Source organism: Gorilla gorilla, chromosome 19 (assembly GCF_029281585.2).
Source record: "Gorilla gorilla gorilla isolate KB3781 chromosome 19, NHGRI_mGorGor1-v2.1_pri, whole genome shotgun sequence".
Lineage (NCBI taxonomy): Eukaryota > Metazoa > Chordata > Mammalia > Primates > Hominidae > Gorilla > Gorilla gorilla.
In genome coordinates, this window is record NC_073243.2 from 49576396 (window position 1) to 49599899 (window position 23504).

General features: G+C 38.1%; 1 protein-coding gene across 3 annotated transcripts in view; it reads left to right on the forward strand.

The window, feature by feature from the left end:
- The window catches only part of DEPDC1B (DEP domain containing 1B), a 110112-nt gene that overhangs the window by 78775 nt on the left and 7833 nt on the right, over positions 1-23504 (forward strand). For all 3 annotated transcript variants that reach the window (XM_019013690.3, XM_055367860.2, XM_063700734.1), the window contains one exon: positions 22390-22556. In XM_019013690.3, coding sequence (XP_018869235.1) covers positions 22390-22556 — 167 coding nt within the window. The remainder of the gene's footprint in view (positions 1-22389; positions 22557-23504) is intronic.

The following is a 23504-nucleotide window of genomic DNA, read 5'->3' on the forward strand; positions in this document are numbered from 1 at the left end:
TCACCAATGAAAATATCACTAAGCTCTTTGGTTTGTTGACCTGATTGTACCTACTTTGACAAATCACTGCCTTTCTGGACCTAGTTTTCTCATTAAGTGGCAGTGATAACCTGTCATACTTACAGATATAAAAACATGAAAGTTAAAGTATTGGGTAATACTTTCCTCCTATCTTTTTTTTATTTTGAAAAAGATAAAAAATTGGCATAATGTATTAGTTAAGATGGAATAATCATATATTTATATCCAGCCATTTCTTCTCTCAAATGATAGGAAGATTTTTATGTGAAACTACTTGTGAGAGATCTTAACAATCTGTAGTTAGAGAAAGCACTATTATATCATTTGGAAATGCAAGAAACAAGTTACCTTTGGGGCAACAGAGGCCCTTGTCATTTTCTCAAAAGAAGGAAGAATCAGCATTTTGACGATGATGTTGAGATTGTAGAAATGATGAAGGTGAAAAAGTTATTCTAGCTTATGTTTAGCAAAATGAAACGAACCCAAATAATAAAACATTTACAACATTGAATCTCTTTGGGAGAAAAAAAAAAGATAGAATGCTAATGTCCTTCAGAACTTCTTAAACCAGAACCTTAAAAAAAAGAGAAGCTTTTAAAAAATCAGTAATAGTTTATGATCTTGAAGGGTTTAAAAGTATTTGATGAAGATGTCTTTTGAATTTATTTGTAGGTCTTCTTGTGTATTTAAAAGCTAAGTTATCTTGTAATCATTTTTTTCTATACCTTTGTCAGTAACCTCTTAGTGATTAAATAAAAAAGATTAGGTAATCATCCAGCAATGGGGAAGAAGTTAAGGAACAAAGAGCTCAGATTAAACTAGTTTTTAGAATCTAAGCATTTCTGCATGAATTTGAATCATGGAAAACAAAATGTAGCACTCCAACATTCGATGCAAAACTAAAAGTGGAATACTGCTTTGACATTTGAATGAATTGAAAAATAATTAACATCATTGGAACTGTATGTAAAGAAGGACTTCACAAGTATTATAGATACCCCCAACCTCAGCCCTTTTCCCGTGTATCTCTTTGATCACATCCCTACCTCATAGATCACCCATGTGCTGAAGACTTTCAGTTCTGTATCTTCATTCTAGATCTCCTGAACTCAAGATCAGAATATCTTTCTGACTTCTGACTGTGTATTTCTGGATGTTATACAAGAACCTCAGCTCAAACTCAGTATTCCCTAAACCATTGTTTTTGAAACTTTATGTTGGATGTGAAATCTGTATTGTAGAATAACATTAAAAAAAGAAAAAATAGAATAGTATGCAAAATATCAGAGTGCATTGTATGTAGCAAGAGTAGGTATTTTCGTAAACTTTTTTGTTTTAATTAAACACATATATATTTATTATTGCAGTGTAAAATGTATTTCTTAATTTGGATAAGTGTTAGTGAGGATGTGGATAAATTGGAACTCTTGTACATTACTGGTGGGACTATAAAATGGCACAGCCGTTTGGTAAAACAGTTTGGCAGTTCCTCAAAAAGTTAAAACATACAGTTAACATGTGGTATAGAAATTTCACTTTTAGATGTACACCCAAAAGAATTGAGAACATATATTCACACAGCAACTTGTACACAAATGTTCATAGCAGCATTACTCAGAAGAGCCAAAAAGTGGAAACAACTGAAATGTCCATCAAGTGATGAAGCAGTAAAATGTAGTATATCTGTACAATGAAATATTATTCAGCCATAAAAAGGAATGCAATGTTGTTGCATGCTACAACAACTTGGATGAATCTTGGAAACATTATTCTAAGTAAAAGATTCCATTTTTATGAAATGTCCAGAATAGGCAAATCTATAGAGACAAAGATAAGTGGTTTCCAGGGGTTGTGGGGAGGAGAGAATGGGAAGGTGACAAAATGTTCTAGATTAGATAATAGGGATGGGTATAACTTAGTGACTAGACAAAAAAAATCACTAGAATCATATACTTTAAAAAAGATATTCCCATAAAAAAAGAACAAGCAAGAAAAAATAACTAAATTTGACTTTAGGAGTTAAAAAGAATATAGTATCTCAAATGAAAATTTTGCTGGATAGGATTAGGGGTAGATTAGACACTCCAGAAGTTAAAGATCAGTGAGCTTGAATACACACAATAGAAGCTAGTCTAAACAAAGCACAGAGAGAAAACAGAACAAAACAAACCTCCCACAACAAAACAAAACAAAAGCCAACAAAAAATACAGCCTCAATGACCTATGGGAAATATTTAGCAGTCTAATATACATGTAATTGGAATCCCTGAAGGAGGAGGGGGGTAGAATGTATCTTTTTTTGTCCCCTATGACTGCTGTTAGGATTTTATTATTGATTTTTAGGAATTGCATTATATCTTGGTGTGGTTGTTTAAACAGAGGTATAGCTTATCAACCAATGGTGGAGCTAAAATAGAATACTTGAAAGTACTTATGGATGCACAGAATCCAAGATGGCCCCCAATTTTCCTGCTACCTTGTACCCTTGAGTATATGTGGGACCTGTTACTTGCTTCTGACCAATAAAATCTCACACCAGTTAGAATGGTGATTATTAAAAAGTCAGGAAACAACAGATGCTGGAGAGGATGTGGAAAAATAGGAACGCTTTTACACTGTTGGTGGAAGTGTAAATTAGCTCAGCCATTGTGGAAGACAGTGGCAATTCCTCAAGGATCTAGAACTAGAAATACCATTTGACCCAGCTATCCCGTTACTGGGTATATAACCAGAGGATTATAAATCATTCTACTATAAAGACACATGCACACGTATGTTTATTGCGGCACTGTTCACAATAGCAAAGACTTGGAACCAACCCAAATGTCCATCAGTGATAGGCTGGATGAAGACAATGTAGCACATATACACCAGGGAATACTATGCAGCTATAAAAAATGATGAGTTCATGTCCTTTGCAGGGACATGGATGAAGCTGGAAACCATTCTCAGCAAACTATCACAAGAACAGAAAACCAAACACCACATCTTCTCACTCATAAGTGGCAGTTGAACAATGAGAACACATGGACACAAGGCAGGGAACATCACACACTGGGGCCTGTGCAGGGGGTCGGGGGCAGGGGGAGGGATAGCATTAGGAGAAATACCAAATGTAGTTGATGGGTTGATGGGCGCCACAAACCACCATGGCACATGTATACCTGTGTTACAAACCTGCACGTTCTGTACATGTACCCCAGAACTTAAAGTATAATAATAAAAAAAAATATGTATGTCAAGGGTGACATGTAATTAAGCAAAGCTCAGTAAATTTAAAATGATTGAAATTGTACTAAGTTTTCTGACTACGCTAGAATTAAGCTAGAACTCCAGGTCCAGATGGCTTACTGATCAATTTTACCCAACACTTCGGAATGAATAATGACATTTGTACGAAAGTCGTTTCAGAAAATAGAAGATGAGGGAATATTTCCTGAACCATTTTATGAGGCCATTATTGACATGGGTAATAAAACCAACAAATACATTACACAAAAAAATTGTAGCACATGATATCCCTGATAAAACCAAATGCAAAAATACATTAAATTTGCAAATTGAATGCAGCAGTAGATAAAAAGGACAATAATACATCATGGCCAAGTAGGGTTTATCCCAGCAAGGTAAGACTGGTTTAACATCTAAAATCAATCAGTATAATTCATCATATCGATAGGATGAAGAAAAAAAACTCATGTGACCATCTCAACGATTGCAGAAAATGTATGTGACAATATTCAACACCCATTAATGATAAAAATATTAAATAGAATAGAAGAAAATTTCCTCAGCCTTATCAAGGGTACCTGTGAGAAAATTATGGATTACATTTTTCTTAATGGTGGTAGACTGAATGCTTTCCCCTATGGTCAGAAAAAGACAAAACTCATCACTTCTATGCAACATTTCATGAGAGGTCAGCAGTGCTTTCACGCCTTAAAGGCATGAAAATGAAATAAATGATTTAAGATTGGAAAGAAGAACTAAAACTACATTTGCTGATATCAAAAATCCCAAGAAATCTGCCCCCAAAAAGCACTTATGAATTAATAATTAAACTTAACAAGGGAGCAGGATATAAGACCACTGTATAAAAATCAATTGGAAAACTAAAACAAAACCCCAAAAAACCCAACCTAATAATCTGTTTCCAATAACACCAAAAAACATGGAATACTCAGGGATGAATTATAAGTAGGGATAAACAAGGTGTGTGCAAGACCTGACAATGAAAACTATTAAATGTTGTTGAGAGGAACTAAGGATGACTTAAATAACTGGAGAGACATACTATGTTCATGGACTGAAAGATATGCAATATTGATAAGATGTCAATTCTTCCAAAATTGATCCATGGATTATTTAGCTTGGTAAAAATCCAAGCTTTTTTTTGTAGACTTTTCAAGCATTTTGTAAAATTTATTTGGAAATACAAATAATCTGAATAGCCAAAACAATGTGGAGAAAAGGAGAAAAAATTAGAGAACTTACATTACCTGTTTTTAAGACTTACTATAAAATCTTACTTTCAGGTGTGGTATTGGTATCTTACTGTAAAGTCTTCCTGTAAAGTATATTGATATTTAGTGTGGTGTTGGTATAAGGATAGATATTTAGGCCTATGGAATAGAATAGAGGGTCCAATAGTAGATTCATGTATCTGTAGTCAAGTGATTTTCAGCAAAGAAGCCAAGGGAAGGGATCATCTTTTCAGGGTAGTGTTGGAACAACTGGATATCTATTATGGAAAAAGTGAACCTTTATACTGTATACTGTATGCACTCAAATTTTACTTTGGATTAGATCACAGATTCAAATATAATAGAGATATCTAAAAACCTTCCAAAAGAAAGTATAGGAGAAAAATTCTTGCAATTTTGCATAGACAAAGATATCTTAGTTCCTAGAAAACATAACCATAAAATAAAAATTATATCAAATAGACTTCATCAAAATTGGAAATTTCTGCTCTTTGAAATATACTGTTAAGAAAATGAAAAGACAAGAAAATTCCCATTACATAGCTCACAAAATACTTATAACTAGGATATGTAGAGAACACTTCAATACTAAGACAATGCAATAAAAAAACAAAAAACTTGGACAGAACAAGAATATATATGAAATACTCATAAGTACATGAAAAGATTATTAACATCATTAATCATACAGGAAATGCAGATTAAAACCACAATGAGATACTACCATGTACACACTAAAATGGCTAAAGCCAAAGACACTGACATAAATTTTTGGTGAGATGTGGGGCTCCTGGAGCCCTCAGACGTTGCTGATAGGATTGTGAAATGACACAGCCACTTTGGAAAATGAGTTCATCATTTCTAACTAAGTTAAACCTACACATACCTTAATTTCATTCCTAGGTATTTATCTAAGAGATAAGAACACATGTGTTCACACAAATTTTGTGGTGTTCATAGCAGCTTTATTCATAATATCAAAACATTGGAAACAATCTACATGTCTATCAGCAAGTGAATGGAAAAACATTTTGTAGTATATCCATGCAATGAGATATTACCCAGCAATAAAAATAAACTATGGGTACATACAACAATATAAATGAATCTCAAAAATATGCCGAGTGATAAAAGCCATTCTGGTTCCATTTACATGAAATTCTAGGAAAGCGGAATCTATGGAGCTAGAAAGCAGGTCAGAGGTTGCTTTGGTCTAGGGGATCGAGACGCCTTACTGCCAAACAGCACCAGTAGATTCTTTGGGGGGCGGAAGAGTTTTATATTTTCATTGTTGTGCTGTTTACATGGGGGTATGCATTTGTCAAAACTCACTGAGCTCTACATTTAAAATGGGTACATTTTTGTAGTATTTTAATTATAAATCAAAACTGAACAAAAAAGTAACATGTTATTTGAGGACTTTTTTTTTTAAAGCATCATGTTTTATTTTTATTTTTTATTTTTTGCAGACAAGGGTTTTATTTAATACAACTCATAAATTACATTGCCAATATCCTAAACGTAATAAAGAAGTCAAAAGTACTATTTGTGAAAATCAGTATATCGTATGACGGTAAGCATAGTTGCTATTCACCAAAAACATTCAGAAAACATTTGAATTCATTGTCTGAAAGAGCTTAGGCTCAAGAGTTGAATTACTAAGAAAAGAAAGTAGTATATAATTATACAAAGATGAGTAATAACCAAAAACTGTTCTTTAATGCATGTTTGTTTTTCCTGAAAGCCATTTCTTTCTTTTTTTCTTTTAATACTTTAAGTTCTAGGGTATATTTTAAGTTCTAGGGTACATGTGCACAACATGCAGATTTGTTACATATGTATACATGTGCCATGTTGGTGTGCTGCACCCATTAAGTCGTCATTTACATTAGGTATGTCTCCTAATGCTATCCCTCCCCACTCCCCCTACCCCAGGACAGGCCCCGGTGTGTTATATTCCCCTTCCTGTGTTCAAGTGTTCTCATTGTTCAGTGAATGAGAACATGAGGTGTTTGGTTTTTTGTCTCTGTGATAGTTTGCTGAGAATAATGGTTTCCAGCTTCATCCATGTCCCTACAAAGGACATGAACTCATCCTTTTTTATGGCTGCATAGTATTCCATGGTGTATATGTGCCACATTTTATTTTTATTTTTAAAATTTTATTATTATACTTTAAGTTTCAGTGTACATGTGCACAACATGCAGGTTTGTTACATATGTATACATGTGTCCTGTTGGTGTGCTGCACCCATTAACTCATCATTTAACATTAGGTATATCTCCTAATGCTATCCCTCCCCCTACCCCCACCCCACAACAGTCCCCGGTGTGTGATGTTCCCCTTCCTGTGTCCATGTGTTCTCATTGTTCAGTTCCCACCTATGAGTGGCAACATGCGGTGTTTGGTTTTTTGTCCTTGAGATAGTTTGCTGAGAATGGTGGTTTCCAGTTTCATCCATGTCCCTACAAAGCACATGAACGCATCATTTTTTATGGCTGCATAGTATTCCATGGTGTATATGTGCCACATTTTCTTAATCCAGTCTATCATTGATGGACATTTGGGTTGCTTCCATGTCTTTGCTACTGTGAATAGTGCCACAATAAACATACGTGTGCATGTGTCTTTATAGCAGCATGATTTATAATCCTTTGGGTATATACCCAGTGATGGGATGGCTGGGTCAAATGGTATTTCTAGTTCTAGATCCTTGAGGAATCGCCACATTGTCTTCCACAATGGTTGAACCAGTTTACAGTCCCACCAACAGTGTAAAAGTGTTCCTATTTTTCCACATCCTCTCCAGCAACTGTTGTTTCCGGACTTTTTAATGATCGCCATTCTAACTGGTGTGAGATGGTATCTCATTGTGGTTTTGATTTGCATTTCTCTGATGGCCAGTGATGATGAGCATTTTTTCATGTGTCTTTTGGCTGCATAAATGTCTTCTTTTGAGAAGTGTCTGTTCATATCCTTCGCCTACTTGTTGATGGGGTTGTTTGTTTTTTTCTTGTAAATTTGTTGGAGTTCTTTGTAGATTCTGGATATTAGCCCTTTGTCAGATGAATAGATTGTGAAAATTTTCTCCCATCCTGTAGGTTGCTTGTTCACTCTGATGGTAGTTTCTTTTGCTGTGCAGAAGCTCTTTAGTTTAATTAGATCCTGTTTGTCAATTTTGGCTTTTGTTGCCTTGCTTTTGGTGTTTTAGACATGAAGTCCTTGCCCATGCCTATGTCCTGAATGGTATTGCCTAGGTTTTCTTCTAGGGTTTTTATGGTTTTAGGTCTAGCATTTAAGTCTTTAATCCATCTTGAATTAATTTTTGTATAAGGTGTAAGGAAGGGATCCAGTTTCAGCTTTCTACATATGGCTAGCCAGTTTTCCCAGCACCATTTATTAAATAGGGAATCATTTCCCCATTTCTTGTTTTTCTCAGGTTTGTCAAAGATCAGATAGTTGTAGATATGCGGCATTATTTCTGAGGGCTCTGTTCTGTTCCATTGGTCTATATCTCTGTTTTGGTACCAGTACCATGCTGTTTTGATTACTGTAGCCTTGTAGTATAGTTTGAAGTCAGGTAGCGTGATGCCTCCAGGTTTGTTCTTTTGGCTTAGGATTGACTTGGCAATGAGGGCTCTTGTTTGGTTCCATATGAACTTTAAAGTAGTTTTTTCCAATTCTGTGAAGAAAGTCATTGGTAGCTTGATGGGGATGGCATTGAATCTATAAATTACCTTGGGCAGTATGTCCATTTTCACGATATTGATTCTTCCTATCCATGAGCATGGAATGTTCTTCCATTTGTATCCTCTTTTATTTCATTGAGCAGTGGTTTGTAGTTCTCCTTGAAGAGGTCCTTCACATCCCTTGTAAGTTGAATTCCTAGGTATTTTATTCTGTTTGAAGCAATTGTGAATGGGAGTTCACTCGTGATTTGGCTCTCCGTTTGTCTGTTATTGGTGTATAAGAATGCTTGTGATTTTTGCACATTGATTTTGTATCCTGAGACTTTGGTGAAGCTGCTTATGAGCTTAACGAGATTTTGGGCTGAGACGATGGGGTTTTCTAGATATACAATCATGTCATCTGCAAACAGGGACAATTTGACTTCCTCTTTTCCTAATTGAATACCCTTTATTTCCTTCTCCTTCCTGATTGCCTTGGCAAGAACTTCCAACACTATGTTGAATAGGAGTGGTGAGAGAGGACATCCCTGTCTTGTGCCAGTTTTCAAAGGGAATGCTTCCAGTTTTTGCCCATTCAGTATGATATTGGCAGTGGGTTTGTCATAAATATGTCTTATTATTTGGAGATACATCCCATGAATACCTAATTTATTGAGAGTTTTTAGCATGAAGGGTTGTTGAAATTTGTCAAAGGCCTTTTCTGCATCTATTGAGATAATCATGTGGTTTTTGTCTTTGATTCTGTTTATATGCTGGATTACGTTTATTGATTTTCATATGTTGAACCAGCCTTGCATCCCAGGGATGAAGCCCACTTGATCATGGTGGATAAGCTTTTTGATGTGCTGCTGGATTTGGTTTGCCAGTACTTTATTGAGGATTTGTTCATCGATGTTCATCAGGGATATTAGTGTAAAATTCTCTTTTTTTGTTGTGTCTCTGCCAGGCTTTGGTATCAGGATGATGCTGGCCTCATCAAATGAGTTAGGGAGTATTCCCTCTTTTTCTATCGATTGGAATAGTTTCAGAAGGAATGGTACCAGCTCCTCCTTGTACCTCTGGTAGAATTCGGCTGTGAATCTGTCTGGTGCTGGACTTTTATTTTTTGGTAAGCTATTAATTGTTGCCTCAATTTCAGAGCCTGTTATTGGTCTATTCAGAGATTCAACTTCTTCCTGGTTTAGTCTTGGGAGAGTGTATGTATCGAGGAATTTATCCATTTCTTGCAGATTTTCTAGTTCATTTTCATAGAGGTGTTTATAGTATTCTCTGATGGTAGTTTGTATTTCTGTGGGATCGGTGGTGATATCCCCTTTATCATTTTTTATTGCATCTATTTGATTCTTCTCTCTTTTCTTCTTTATTAGTCTTGCTAGCGGTCTATCAATTTTGTTGATCTTTTCAAAAAACCAGCTCCTGGATTCATTGATTTTTTGAAGGGTTTTTTGTGTCGGTATTTCCTTCAGTTCTGCTCTGATCTTAGCTATTTCTTGCCTTCTGCTGGCTTTTGAATGTGTTTGCTCTTGCTTCTCTAGTTCTTTTAATTGTGATGTTAGGGTGTCAGTTTTAGATCTTTCCTGCTTTCTCTTTTGGACATACACTGCAATAAATTTCCCACTACAAACTGCTTTGAATGCGTCCCAGAGATTCTGTTATGTTGTGTCTTTGTTCTCATTGGTTTCAAAGAACATCTTTATTTCTGCTTTCATTTTGTTATGTACCCAGTAGTCATTCAGGAGCAGGTTGTTCAGTTTCCATGTAGTTGAGCAGTTTTGAGTGAGTTTCTTAATCCTGAGTTCTAGTTTGATTGCACTGTGGTCTAAGAGACAGTTTGTCATAATTTCTGTTCTTTTACATTTGCTGAGGAGAGCTTTACTTCCAACTATGTGGTCAATTTTGGAATAGGAGTGGTGTGGTGCTGAGAATAATGTATATTCTGTTGCTTTGGGGTAGAGAGTTCTGTACATGTCTATTGGGTCCGCTTGGTGCAGAGCTGAGTTCAATTCCTGGATATCCTTGTTAACTTTCTGTCTCGTTGATCTGTCTAATGTTGACAGTGGGGTGTTAAAGTCTCCCATTATTATTGTGTGGGAGTCTACGTCTCTTAGTAGGTCTCTAAGGACTTGCTTTATGAATCTGGGTGCTCCTGTATTGGGTGCATATATATTTAGGATAGTTAGCTCTTCTTGTTGAATTGATCCCTTTATCATTATGTAATGGCCTTCTTTGTCTCTTTTGACCTTTGTTGGTTTAAAGTCTGTTTTATCAGAGACTAGAATTGCAACCCCTGCCTTATTTTGTTTTCCATTTGTTTGGCAGATCTTCCTCCATCCCTTTAATTTGAGCCTATGTGTGTCTCTCCACGTGAGATGGGTTTCCTGAATACAGCACACTGATGAGTCTTGACTCTTTATCCAATTTGCCAGTCTGTGTCTTTTAATTGGAGCATTTAGCCCATTTACATTGAAGGTTGATATTGTTATGTGTGAATTTGATCCTGTCATTATGATGTTAGCTGGTTAATTTGCTTGTTAGTTGATGCAGTTTCTTCCTAGCCTCGATGGTCTTTACAATTTGGCATGATTTTGCAGTGGCTGGTACCGTATGTTCCTTTCCATGTTTACTGCTTCCTTCAGGAGCTCTTTTAGGGCAGGCCTGGTGGTGACAAAATCTCTCAGCATTTGCTTGTCTGTAAAGTATTTTATTTGTCCTTCACTTATGAAACTTAGTTTGGCTGGATATGAAATTCTGGGTTGAAAATTCTTTCCTTCAGGAATGTTGAATATTGGTCCCCACTCTCTTCTGGCTTGTAGGGTTTCTGCCAAGAGATCAGCTGTTAGTCTAATGGGCTTCCCTTTGTGGGTAACCTGACCTTTCTCTCTGGCTGCTCTTAACATTTTTTCCTTCATTTCAACTTTGGTGAATCTGACAATTATGTGTCTTGGAGTTGCTCTTCTCAAGGAGTATCTTTGTGGCATTCTCTGTATTTCCTGAATTTGAATGTTTGCCTGCCTTGCTAGATTGGAGAAGTTCTCCTGGATAATATCCTGAAGAGTGTTTTCCAACTTGGTTCCATTCTCCCTGTCACTTTCAGGTACACCAATCAGATATAGATTTGGTCTTTTCACATAGTCCCATATTTCTTGGAGGCTTTGTTCGTTTCTTTTTGTTCTTTTTTCTGTAAACTTATCACTTCATTTCATTCATTTGATCTTCCATCACTGATACCCTTTCTTCCAGTTGATCGAATCGGCAACTGAGGCTTGTGCATTCGTCACGTAGTTCTTGTGCTGTGGTTTTCAGCTTCATCAGGTCCTTTAAGGACTTCTCTGCATTGGTTATTCTAGTTAGCCATTCATCTGATTTTTTTTCAAGGTTTTTAACTTCTTTGCCATGGGTTCGAACTTCCTCCTTTACCTCGGAGTAGTTTGATCATCTGAAGCCTTCTTCTCTCAACTCGTCAAAGTCATTCTCCATCCAGCTTTGTTCTGTTGCTGGTGAGGAGCTGCGTTCCTTTGGAGGAGGAGAGGTGCTCTGATTTTTAGAGTTTCCAGTTTTTCTGCTCTGTTTTTCCCCCATCTTTGTGGTTTTATCTACCTTTGGTTTTTGATGATGGTGACGTACAGATGGGGTTTTGGTGTGGATGTCCTTTCTGTTTGTTAGTTTTCCTTCTAACAGTTAGGACCCTCAGCTGCAGGTCTGTTGGTGTTCGCTGGAGGTCCACTCCAGACCCTGTTTGCCTGGGTATCAGCAGCGGAGGCTGCAGAACAGCATATATTGGTGAACAGCAAATGTTGCTGCCTGATCGTTCCTTTGGATGTTTTGTCTCAGAGGAGTACCCGGCCATGTGAGGTGTCATTCAGCCCCTACTAGAGGGTGCCTCCCAGTTAAGCTACTTGGGAGTCAGGGACCCACTTGAGGAGGCAGTCTGTCCATTCTCAGATCTCAAGCTGCATGCTGGGAGAACCACTACTGTCTTCAAGGCTGTCAGACAGGGACATTTAAGTCTGCAGAGGTTATTGCTGCCTTTTGTTTGGCTATGCCCTGCCCCCAGAGGTGGAGTCTACAGAGGCAGGCAGGCCTCCTTGAGCTGCAGTGGGCTCCACCCTGTTCAAGCTTCCTGGCTGCTTTGTTTACCTACTCAAGCCTGGGCAATGGCGGGCGCCCGTCCCCCAGCCTGGCTGCCACCTTGCAGTTTGATCTCAGACTGCTGTGCTAGTAATGAGCAAGGCTCCGTGGGCGTAGGACCCTCCGAGCCAGGCACGGGATGTAATCTCCTGGTGTGCCATTTGCTAAGACTGTTGGAAAAATGCAGTATTAGGGTGAGAGTGACCCGATTTTCCAGGTGCCGTCTGTCACCCCTTTCTTTGACTAGGAAAGGGAATTCCCTGACCCCTTGTGCTTCCCGGGTGAGGCGATGCCTCACTGTTCTTTGGCTCACGCTTGGTGCGCTGCACCCACTGTCCTGCACCCACTGTCCGACACTCCCCATTGAGATGAACCCATTACGTCAGTTGGAAATGCAGAAATCACCCGTCTTCTGCATTGCTCACGCTGGGCGCTGTAGAGTGGAGCTGTTCCTATTTGGCCATCTTGGTTCCATCCCCCCTACTTTTGAGATTTTAAACTTGGGATGCCTTTGATTCATTTTACTCAAGTATTAATTTGAGCGAAAAGTCATGTATGTGCATGAAGTATTAGCTGCAGGGGTGGTTTTGTTCTTCATAACTTTGCTCATAATAGCTTTGTTTATTTATTTATTCATTTATTTATTTTTGAGACAGGGTCTTGCTCTGTCACCCAGGCTGTAGTGCAGTGACATGATCTTGGCTGAGAGCAACCTCTGCTTCCCAGGTTCAAGTGATTCTCCTGCCTCTGCCTCCTGAGTAGCTGGAATTACGGGCATGTGCCACCATGCCTGGCTATGTTTTGTATTTTTAGTAGAGACAGGGTTTTGCCATGTTGGCCAGGCTGGTCTCGAACTCCTGACCTCAGGTGATCCACCCGCCTTGGCTGCCCAAAGTGCTGGGATTACAGGTGTCAGCCACCATGCCTGGCCTGCTAATAATAACTTTAAAAAACCTAACATTTCATATTTGGATAAATAAATGCAGTAGTCATATCCAGTTGAAAGGGAAATACAACATTATTTAATAATCATATTACATCTAAATATTAAAAAATTCCTATCATATGATAAGTTAAAAAAAAAAGAAGAGATTAAGCAGGGGCTTAGAAACATAAACAAATATAAACAAACTTTACAAAACTGAATGGATTAGCAGGGTGTTGGGGCACATGCTTGTAGTTCCATCTCCTTGGAAGGCTGAAGCAGGAGGATCCCTTGAACCTAGCCCAGGCAATAAAGCAAGACCCTGTCTCTTAAACAAAACAAAACAAAACAAAACACAAAACAAAACAGAGACGATTGGAGGAAGACAGAAACTAGAAAGAAAGTGTAAAAAAATAAAAACACCCCAAAACTCACAGAAATTAAAGTGATTTTTAAAAGTTGGGTTGTTTATTTATTAACTATGAGCATGACCGCTCTACAGTCAGAAAAGATAAAATCAAGGCTCAGATGGGGAAACGCATGGTGCTGCTTTTAGAACCATGCTCAGAAAGATTTGGTGGAGTTTAAACAAACAAGTTCAGACTTCTGTTGCCCTCTTTTATAGGAGCGAAAGAGAAAGGAAGGAAAGATTTACAAAGGTGTAAATCCCTTTCATCCCCTGGACCACAGAGGTGTAGCAGAGAATGATTCCTGTAAGACTTGAAAACTGAAAGTACAACATAGGTGCAATTTGTGACTAAGTATCACTGGTACAAAGAACTTAACTGATTAAAATATATCAATAAGTAATCTCTTGGGTGGTCATACAGGAATGCTTAAAACCTCAGACCCAATTAATGGCAAAACAATGACCCTACATCTGTTTTTTATGAATGTATATACACACACACACACACACACACAAATACATATGTAACAGCCTTTTTTCATGGACTGTCTTAGTTCATCTCATTTTGAGGAAATAGTTGTTGAATGACTTCTGTGTGTTTCTGTGACATTGTATTAAGTATTCAAATACAGACTTAAAAAAGTAACTTCCTCTTATGGCTACTATATTTTAATCTTCCTGAGGCAGATCATTATCGATTACCTGTCAGTCTCCTTGGTGCTTCCATGATATCCCCTTGACGCATCTCTATTGTTGTCTTCCACATTGCTTTGTGATGGCTTCTGTTTGTTCATCTTCTTCTCCAGACTGTGAGCTTCTTGATAACAAGATCTTTGTCTCACTGTTTTGGGATTCTCAGATCTTAGCACAGTCCTAGAACATTTTATGCTCTTTTCTTTTTTTTTTTTTTTTTTTTTTTGAGACGGAGTCTCGCTCTGTCGCCCAGGCTGGAGTGCAGTGGCGCGATCTCGGCTCACTGCAAGCTCCGCCTCCTGGGTTCACGCCATTCTCCTGCCTCAGCCTCCCGAGTAGCTGGGACTACAGGCGCCTGCCACCACGCCCGGCTAATTTTTAGTATTTTTAGTAGAGACGGGGTTTCACTGTGTTAGCCAGGATGGTGTCGATCTCCTGACCTCGTGATCCACCCGCCTCGGCCTCCCAAAGTGCTGGGATTACAGGCGTGAGCCACCGCGCCCGGCCTCTTTTCAAACCTTCGTTGAATGAATACATTAATGATTCTCAAGTATATATTTCAAGTGTTGACATGTCCCCTAAATTCCAGAGCTGCTATCGTCATCTGCCTGTTGAATATTTCCATGAGTCTACTATCTTTCACAAACCCAAACTGCTTCTCTTCCGTGACAAATCAGCAGCCCCTTCTGGCTCCACTGTTTTTGAAGTAGGCCCTCTTAAAGCTGAAGATTCACAGTTTATTTGTCCGTAGTTGCCCTATCTTAGCACCCTATTTTAAAATGTGTTTTTGTTATGCAGATTTTGTAAGGGTCAAATCACGGCCTTCAAATCGTTTTAGAGCAATTGAAATCTCGCAATGAATATCTCATGAGAAGAGAAGCATAATGAAGACTACAAAAAAGCAATGCATTTAAAAAGTAGCATGTAGCTCCTGTGTGTGTATAGCACAAGAGAAGCTTAGAAGAGTGACGATATCTCCCAGGTGACACACTTTTATTTTATATCCTTCAGTTATTTGTGGCAATGATGGAAACCAGAACAATATCATTGACATCCTTAGAGTATTCATAACACTATTCTTAGCTCGCATGTGACCTTGCATTCCCTCAGACCTTTCACCATTTCTCTTTTAAACAAATGTTTAAATTTTCTAACAATCTCCAGTTTACAAGAACGGCTATAATACAGTCCAAAGACCTTTTTTTTTTTTTTCTGAACCATTTGAAAGTAAATTGCTAATCAAATGTTCTATCACCTATAAATACTTCTGTGTGTTTTTCCTACAAACTAGGTCAGTTCCCTACAGGACCCTCAGACAAGCATAAAAATCAGGAAAGTAACACTGATTACTTACTATTCTTTTTTTTTTTTTTTGAGCAGATCTCAACAGTGGGCTTAAAATCTTCACTAAACCATGTGTTGTCATTTCTGGACACTGGACACAGGTAGAATAGATGTAGCATAATTGTATTTTTTTTTTTTTTTTTTTTTTAGGTGGAGTCTTGCGCTGTTGCCCAGGCTGGAGTGCAGTGGCGCAATCTTGACTCATTGCAACCTCCACTTCCTGGGCTGAAGCAATTCTCCTGCCTCAGCCTCCCAAATAGCTGGGATGACAGGCACATGCCACCATGCCTGGCTAATTTTTGTATTTTTAGTAGAGATAAGGTTTTACCATGTTGGCCAGGCTGGACTTGAGCTCCTGACCTCAGGTGATCCACTCACCTCAGCCTCCCAAAGTGCTAGGATTACAGGCATAAGCCACTGCACCCAGCCAGATGTAGCATAATTCTTAAGGGCCCTAGGATTTTTGGAATGGTAAAGGAGCACTGGTTTCAACTTCAAGTCACCAGCTGTATTAGCCCCTAACAAGAGAGCCAGCCTGTCTTTCAAGCTTTGAAGCCAAATATTGACTTCTCCCTTCTAGTTACAAATGTCCTAGATGGCATCTTTTCCCATTAAAGGCTGTTTTGTCTACATTGGAAATCTGTTGTTTAATGTAGCCACTTTCATCATGATCTTAGCTAGATTTTCTAGATAACTTGCTGCAGCTTCTACATTAACCCTTGCTGCTTCACCTTGCACTTTTATGTTATGAAGACAGCCTCTTTCCTCAAACCTCATAAACCAGCCTCTGCTAGATTCCAAGTTTTCTTCTGTAGTTTCCCCACCTCCCTCAGCCTTTATAGAATTGAAGAGTTAGGACTTTGCTCTAGGTTAGGGTGGGGCTTAAAGAAATGTTGTGATTGGTTGGATCTTCTATCTAGGCCACTCAAACTTTCTCCCTATCAGCAACACAGCTGTTTCACTGCTTTATCATTTGTGTGCTCACTGGAGTGGCACTTTAGTCTCTTTCAAGAACTTTTCTTTGCATTCATAACTTGGCTGTTTGGCACCAGAGGCCTAGCTTGTGACTTCTCTCAGCTTTTGACCTGCCACCCTTACTAAGGTCAATAGTTTCTTTTGATTTGAGGTGACAGATGTGCGACTCTTCTTTCACTTGAACACTTAGAGGCCATTGTAGGGTTATTAATTGGCCCAATTTCAATATTGTTGTGTCTGAGGGAATAGAGGCCCAAAGAGAGGGAGAGAGACAGGGGAACCACCTGTTGGTGGAGCAGTCAGAACACACACATTGGTTGATTAAGTTCACAGTCTTATGGGCATATTGTGTGGTTCCCCCAAACACTTACAGCAGTAACAGCAAAGATTACTTGTTGATCGTAGGTCAAAATAATAGATAAAATAATAATTAAAAAATTGAAATATTCTGAATTACCAAAATGTGATACAGAGACATGGTGTGAGCACATGTTGTTGGAAAAATGGTGGTGATAGCCTTGCTTAACACAGGGTTGCCACAAAACTTCAATTTGTAAAAAACATAATATCTGCAAAGCAACTAAAGGGAAGTGCAGTAAAACGAGGTTATACCTGTATATTAATAGGTGACTCCAATAAAGACTTCGGTAATGTATAACAAGGAGCCAACTATCAAATGGCAACTGCAAAGATAGTTCTCTCACTGAAGCTAACAAAAACATCTACAAACTTTCAGCTGAAAAATCAAAAAAGTTTGAGTTGTTTAGGACCTTCTAACACCAGGGAATGAGACATATCTTTTTGTATGTAATAATAATGCAAGCCTGAAAATCTTCCAGTGACTCACAGAGTAATAACTGTGACAGAGGCTTTCTGAATTACACATGGTGAATTTTACAAAAACATAATATGTGGATGATGTTTACATAAGTTTATATCTTCTTCCATACTATGTAATGTGGTTCTACAAATGTTTAGGTAATTAGGGTTTAGGAGGGTATAATTAAATGATTTATTATTCAATAATATGCTTGTGTTGGGACATTGTGGAATTTTACCTGCTATTGTTGTGAGGCCCAGAGCCAAATTTAATCTTATCTATTAGTGCACAATATATTTCTTAACCAGATTTTAAAGAAAATCTAGCCAAAGTTGTATGTGATTCATGTTGTATCTTCCTCCTGATGTTAGTTTTAATGCTTTAAGATAGTAGTAGCTATGATTGATGCCACTGAAACTTTTAGTTCACTTGACTCCTCTATATAGCCCATGGATACCCAGTGTAGTACATTGATTTGGTTTTATGACTATTGACAACATTTTCTGATTTATGAAGGTTGACTTGTCCACAATCGGTGAGAGCTGGGATTTAATCCAGATATTCTGGCTACAATCCCAATAAGAGATGGGTCATTCTTATCCTTCATTCATGTATTCATTCATTCATATCATTCATTCATTCATTCTTTACACAGAAATGTGTTGGTACCTATGATGTACCAGGTATTTTTCTAGCCATGGGAGGCATATCAACGAACGAAAGTGATAAGAACCCCTACCCTGTGGAGCTTACATTCCAGTAGGGCAGAGGGGAAACAATGGCAGATAACATAATAAGTAAATTCTGTAGTATATTAGGTGGTAGTAATGTATACTTGGAAAAAAGTAAGCAGGTAAATGGAATTGGGCATACCGATTTTATACCTCTTTGGAGGGAGAAATGAATTAATTTTTCAATTTTATCTCATAAATTATGTCAAAATAATAGGTTTTGTCCGAAGCCTTTCCAAGCAGGTAGCTTGGAACAAGTGTTCTGCTCTTCTCCTCTCTCCCCACTACTCAGAACTTTGCTATAAAAGATAGCTAAATTACAAGATCAACTTACAGAGTCCTACTTAATTCATTATGTAGCTTAACTGTGGTTCAAATCTAGTAGTGTTATAGACCTAACCAGTCCTTACAGTGGGTTTTCTCGCCAGTCTGGTAAACTGTATTCCATGCTCCAGCTGCAGGTGACAGGAACCTCATCCTTTCATGCTGCTGTTTTAGCTTTGGGAGTAAGCAACTCCCTCTCCTTCCACATTATCCAATATTGTGCAGCAGAGACTTCCTTCCATTAAAGATACTGATAGTGGCTCCTCCACTGCTAGAAGCAGGAGGATGATCTTGGGGAATGATTATGGATTTAAAGGAGGAAGAGATAGTAGCATAGGCTTCTGTTTTCACAGGAAATAGGAAGGTTGACAGTTGGAAGAAATTGTAGAGGAGTCCCAGCTGGGATCAGTGACAGGAGGGAGGAAAAGGGAGGCCCTGGTCTCACAGGAAGGTTGAGTTATTGGGATGTTTATGAGTCAAGGATGGTCGCTTATCACCCAGTATGTAGGTTTCTGTAGATAAATTCCTGAGATGAATTTACCTATGCCTTCTTGCTTGATTTCTTTTTTGCTTTTTCTTTCTTTCTCCCTTTTCCTTTCCTTTTCCTTTCCCAGGGTATTGCTCTTTTGCCCAGGCTGGAGTGCAGTGTGCAATCATAGCTCACTGCAGACTCAAACTCATAGGCTCAAGTGATCCTCTTGCCTCAGTCTTCTGAGTAGCTAGGACCACAAGCATGCACCACTATGCCTATCTAATTTTTTAATGTTTTTGTAGGGATGGGATTTTGCTATGTTGTCCAGGCTGGTCTTAAGCTCCTGGCCTCAGGTGATCCTTCCATCTTGGCCTCCCAAAATGCTGAGATTATAGGTGTAAGCCACCATGCCTAGCCTCATTTAATTTTCATAAAGTCTGAAATTATTATCTACTCTAAGTTTGGCAGGCAACTGGTTGTTTAGAATTTAGTAATAATTTTTTGAAAAGATATAATGGATATAATTTTTACATATTTGTTTAATAGCATCCTCACAAAGAAATTTTTAAATTTCTTTTATAAAATTCTGATTATTTTACAGCCCTGAGGTACTCTTAATTTTAAAATATATTTCTTTTTTAATACATTATTTTTCATAAAGGCTTTATAATCAGCATGCTTTTATTATTTTTTAAAATATTGTACTACTAATATTGTTTCATAACTTCAAAAATGATCATTTAGTAGCCATATAATACTGGCTAATAATTAACATAATATAATATAATATAATATAATATAATGTCTATTGATAAATAGGTATTTGAGTGTTTATCTGTTTGCCTTGTATTATACTAGGAAATGTGGCTTGCCAAAATAAATGCATTATGCTTTCGGTTAGCTTGTAGTCTCATTCATAAAGCAATGTAGATACAATGCAGTAAGGATAAGGTGAAATCTGCCTTTGCAAAGGGATTTTTAATTTGGAAAAAGAAGGGATTTGTGGGACAATGAGATAGAAGGCTTTACAGAAAAACTAGATGGCTTTGTGGAGAAAGAGAATTTAACTAGTTATTACCAGTTCAACCGCTACATCCCCATTCAGACCATCAGCATGCTGTGTGTCTTCCTTTTTCCCTGCTTTCCCCTTGCAGTCTATTTGCTATACAGGTGCCACAGTAAAAAGCAATTCAGATCAAGTGACTCCTCTGTTCAGAACCCACCAGTGGTTTCTCAGGTCATTTATAATGAACCCCTCAGTCTTTAATGATATAGCCTACAAAGTTCTGCATGATCCACCCCTTGGCTGCCTCTCTAACCTGATTTCTGACTTGTATTTTCCTTACACACACTATCTCTTGATGCTGGACGCATTCCTGTACGTCACACACTCCCAGCATGCTCTCACACTGCAATGTTTGTAATTGCCGTTCCCTCCACCTTGAAAGTTTGTCTCTGCAGTATTTCCCTGGCTTGCTCTCATTTCCTTTGGATCTCTGCTCACATGTTACCTCCTTAGAGAGGGCCTTCCTGAAAATGATAGAAGTGTTTTTTTTGGAGCATATCTCCTCACTCCCCAGCTCCTCTCCAGTGTATTTTTCTCCATAGCATCTTTCCGCCTGACCTTGTATTTCTATATCTTTTTGCTTTTTATCTTCTGGAAAACAAGCTCCATGAGATCACACAGGGATTTTGCTTTATTCCTCACTGCATATCCCCTCCTAATACAGTTCTTGGAATACAGGTGGGGCTTCATAAATATTTGTTGGGTAAATGAAAGAATATATTAAAATATTATTGTAAACCTTTTTTCTTTCCATGATTTGATGATGTGGAATTGAAAACAGGTCTACACAGATGATAGTGATATAATCAACAGCATTCCTGAGTACGTCTAGGATCAGCACTTGGTCTAGAAAAGATCTGTCTTCTGCCCTCCTTTCCCGTCCATGCACATCCACTGCCTTTGGGATCAAACCCAATCTCCTTCCTCTGGCAGTCAGGGCCTTCTGAGACCTCATCTCTGTTGATCTTTCTAGCTTTACTTCTACCAAGTCATTCCCCTCATAACTGCATGTCATACTGAGTGGCTTATAGTTCCCCTCCTGTGGCCCTTGCAGATATTTCTTGCATTGCTTTTCATTTGTCACTTATTTGTTTATGGGTTTCTCCTCACAGTGCATAAGCTCTTCAAAGGAAGAGGCCTGGTATATCTTTGTATTTCTGGGATCTAGTGCAGTTCTTGTATATTGTAGATGGTCAGTAAATACTTATTCAATGTAAAAGATGTTTTTTGCCTTCCAAAGACTAGTGGTAACTTGAAATGGTTGGATATAGGACAGATAAACTGATAGAAGCAGTTTTACCTCATTAGAGGGCTTGGATATAAGTATGTTCAGGGACAAATATAGTAAAAAAGAGAGCAATATTATAATATCCTTTAAAAAAAAAAAAAAGAGACACGGTCTTGCTGTGTTGCCCAGGCTGGTGCCATTATGGCTCACTGTAACCTCAAACTCCTGGGCTCAAACAGTTCTCCTCCTTCAGCCTCCTGAATAGCTAGGACTACTGGCGTGTGCCACCATGGCAGCTAATTAAATTTTTTTTTCTTTTTTTTTTTTGTAGAAATGGGTTCTCACTATGTTGCCCAGGCTGGTCTCAAATTCCTGGCCTCAAGTGATCCTCCCATCTCAGCATCTCAAAGTGCTGAGATTACAGGCGTGAGCCACTGTGCCTGGCTAGAATATCCTAACTTTTAGCAAAATCATACCTGAGATGAGGAAGGATGGCATATAACATGATTGAATCAGCACACTTAACTAAGAAACATAGCCTAAGTGGAAAGAAGGGTTATTTGAAAGGCATTATTTAGAAAGAAGGGGAGCCATTTGGCAGTGGACTGACTATGTGGGCATCAGTCCTGTATTTAGTCACTGAGAGTCATGCAAGGTGGTGAGCCTGCTGATAATGAGGAAATAATACAGAGGGGAGAATTCAGGGGAGTGATGACACGTTCACGTTCTTGCTATTTTGGACTTATTAACAACGTGAGTGTTGAGGGTTAGGATAGTGTTAGCCTGGCTGCTCCTGGTTCGGGAAAGAGTGCTATGAAAATTGAGATATATCTGTCTAGTGTATGGGAGGAGAAAATGGCTGTATTTGGTTCTATATATTTGTCATGCCTGGTTGATGGTTTGTATTTTCTATAGTGATTTGTGAGTGACAATGGATCTATATTCAGTTGACCCAGTATAGTTGAATATGTGAAAATATTTTATGTAATTTTACTAATATATATTTTGTTCAAATACGACCATATAGAATCTACTAGGCTATAGGTGTTGAAAGATAACATCTTTTTTTTTCTAAATCAGGTTTGTTACAGAAGGAGAAAGTGGCAGTTGAAGCATTTCAGATTTGCTGCCTTCTCCTACCTCCTGAAAATAGGAGAAAGTTACAGCTATTGATGAGGATGATGGCAAGGATTTGCTTAAACAAAGAGATGCCACCCCTGTGTGATGGCTTTGGTACCCGAACACTGGTAGGTTGATTTTTAACATCAGATATGACTTTTTGGAATGAAAGTCGACTGAGTAAGGTGTATTAGTTTGGGTGATCAGAGGGAAGTACAAAGCAGGCTTGCTTAAAAGAGCCACAGTCAGTGTCCACCCAGACTTGTGTCGTGCTTTTGTTCTAAGTGTCTTAAAGAACATAATGAGAAATGGAGACTTGAGTAGGGGCAGACTCTGTAGAGAGATCTGCTACATCCTGTTCTCCCACTTAAAATTATTTTAAATTTATTCTTGACAAATAATAATTGCCTATATTTATGGTAACACTGTGATGTTTTAATTTATGTATACATTATAGAAAGAGTCAATCAAGCTAGTTAGCAGATTCATTACCATACCAACTTATCATTTTTTTGTAATGAGATCATTAAAAATCTATTCTTTTTGCAATTTTGAAATATACAATATATTATTATAATTGTCGTCACCGTGCTGTGCACTAGAGCATTAAGACTTGCTCCTCCTGTCTCACTGGATCTTTGTACCCTTTGACCAACATCTTCTATTTCCATGCCCCTGTATCCCCCAGCCTGTGGTACCTACCATCTAATCTCTGGTTCTATTGGCATATGTTTTTAAAGAGAGTTTATTTTAGAATTTACTTACTAGCAAAATCTCTTAATTTTCCTCAAAAAATGTCTTTGAGCAAAACTGGTGCTTCAGTGGAATGTATGTGCTTTCCATATCCTGCTAAAACACTGTGTACTCCCTGGGGATTCACTGGCCCAGTTTTAGAAGTAATAGAGTGAGATCAGAGGAGCACTTAGTGCCCAGTAGGATTCTTGATCTCTATATTTTTTTGGAGTGAGTGGATGGTTAGAGAGGCTAATAGACCTTTTTGAAAAGCTGAAGAAAACTTTATATCTATTCTGCATATAAAATACACGTGCAAAACTTTGCATGCAGTTTCAAGGTGA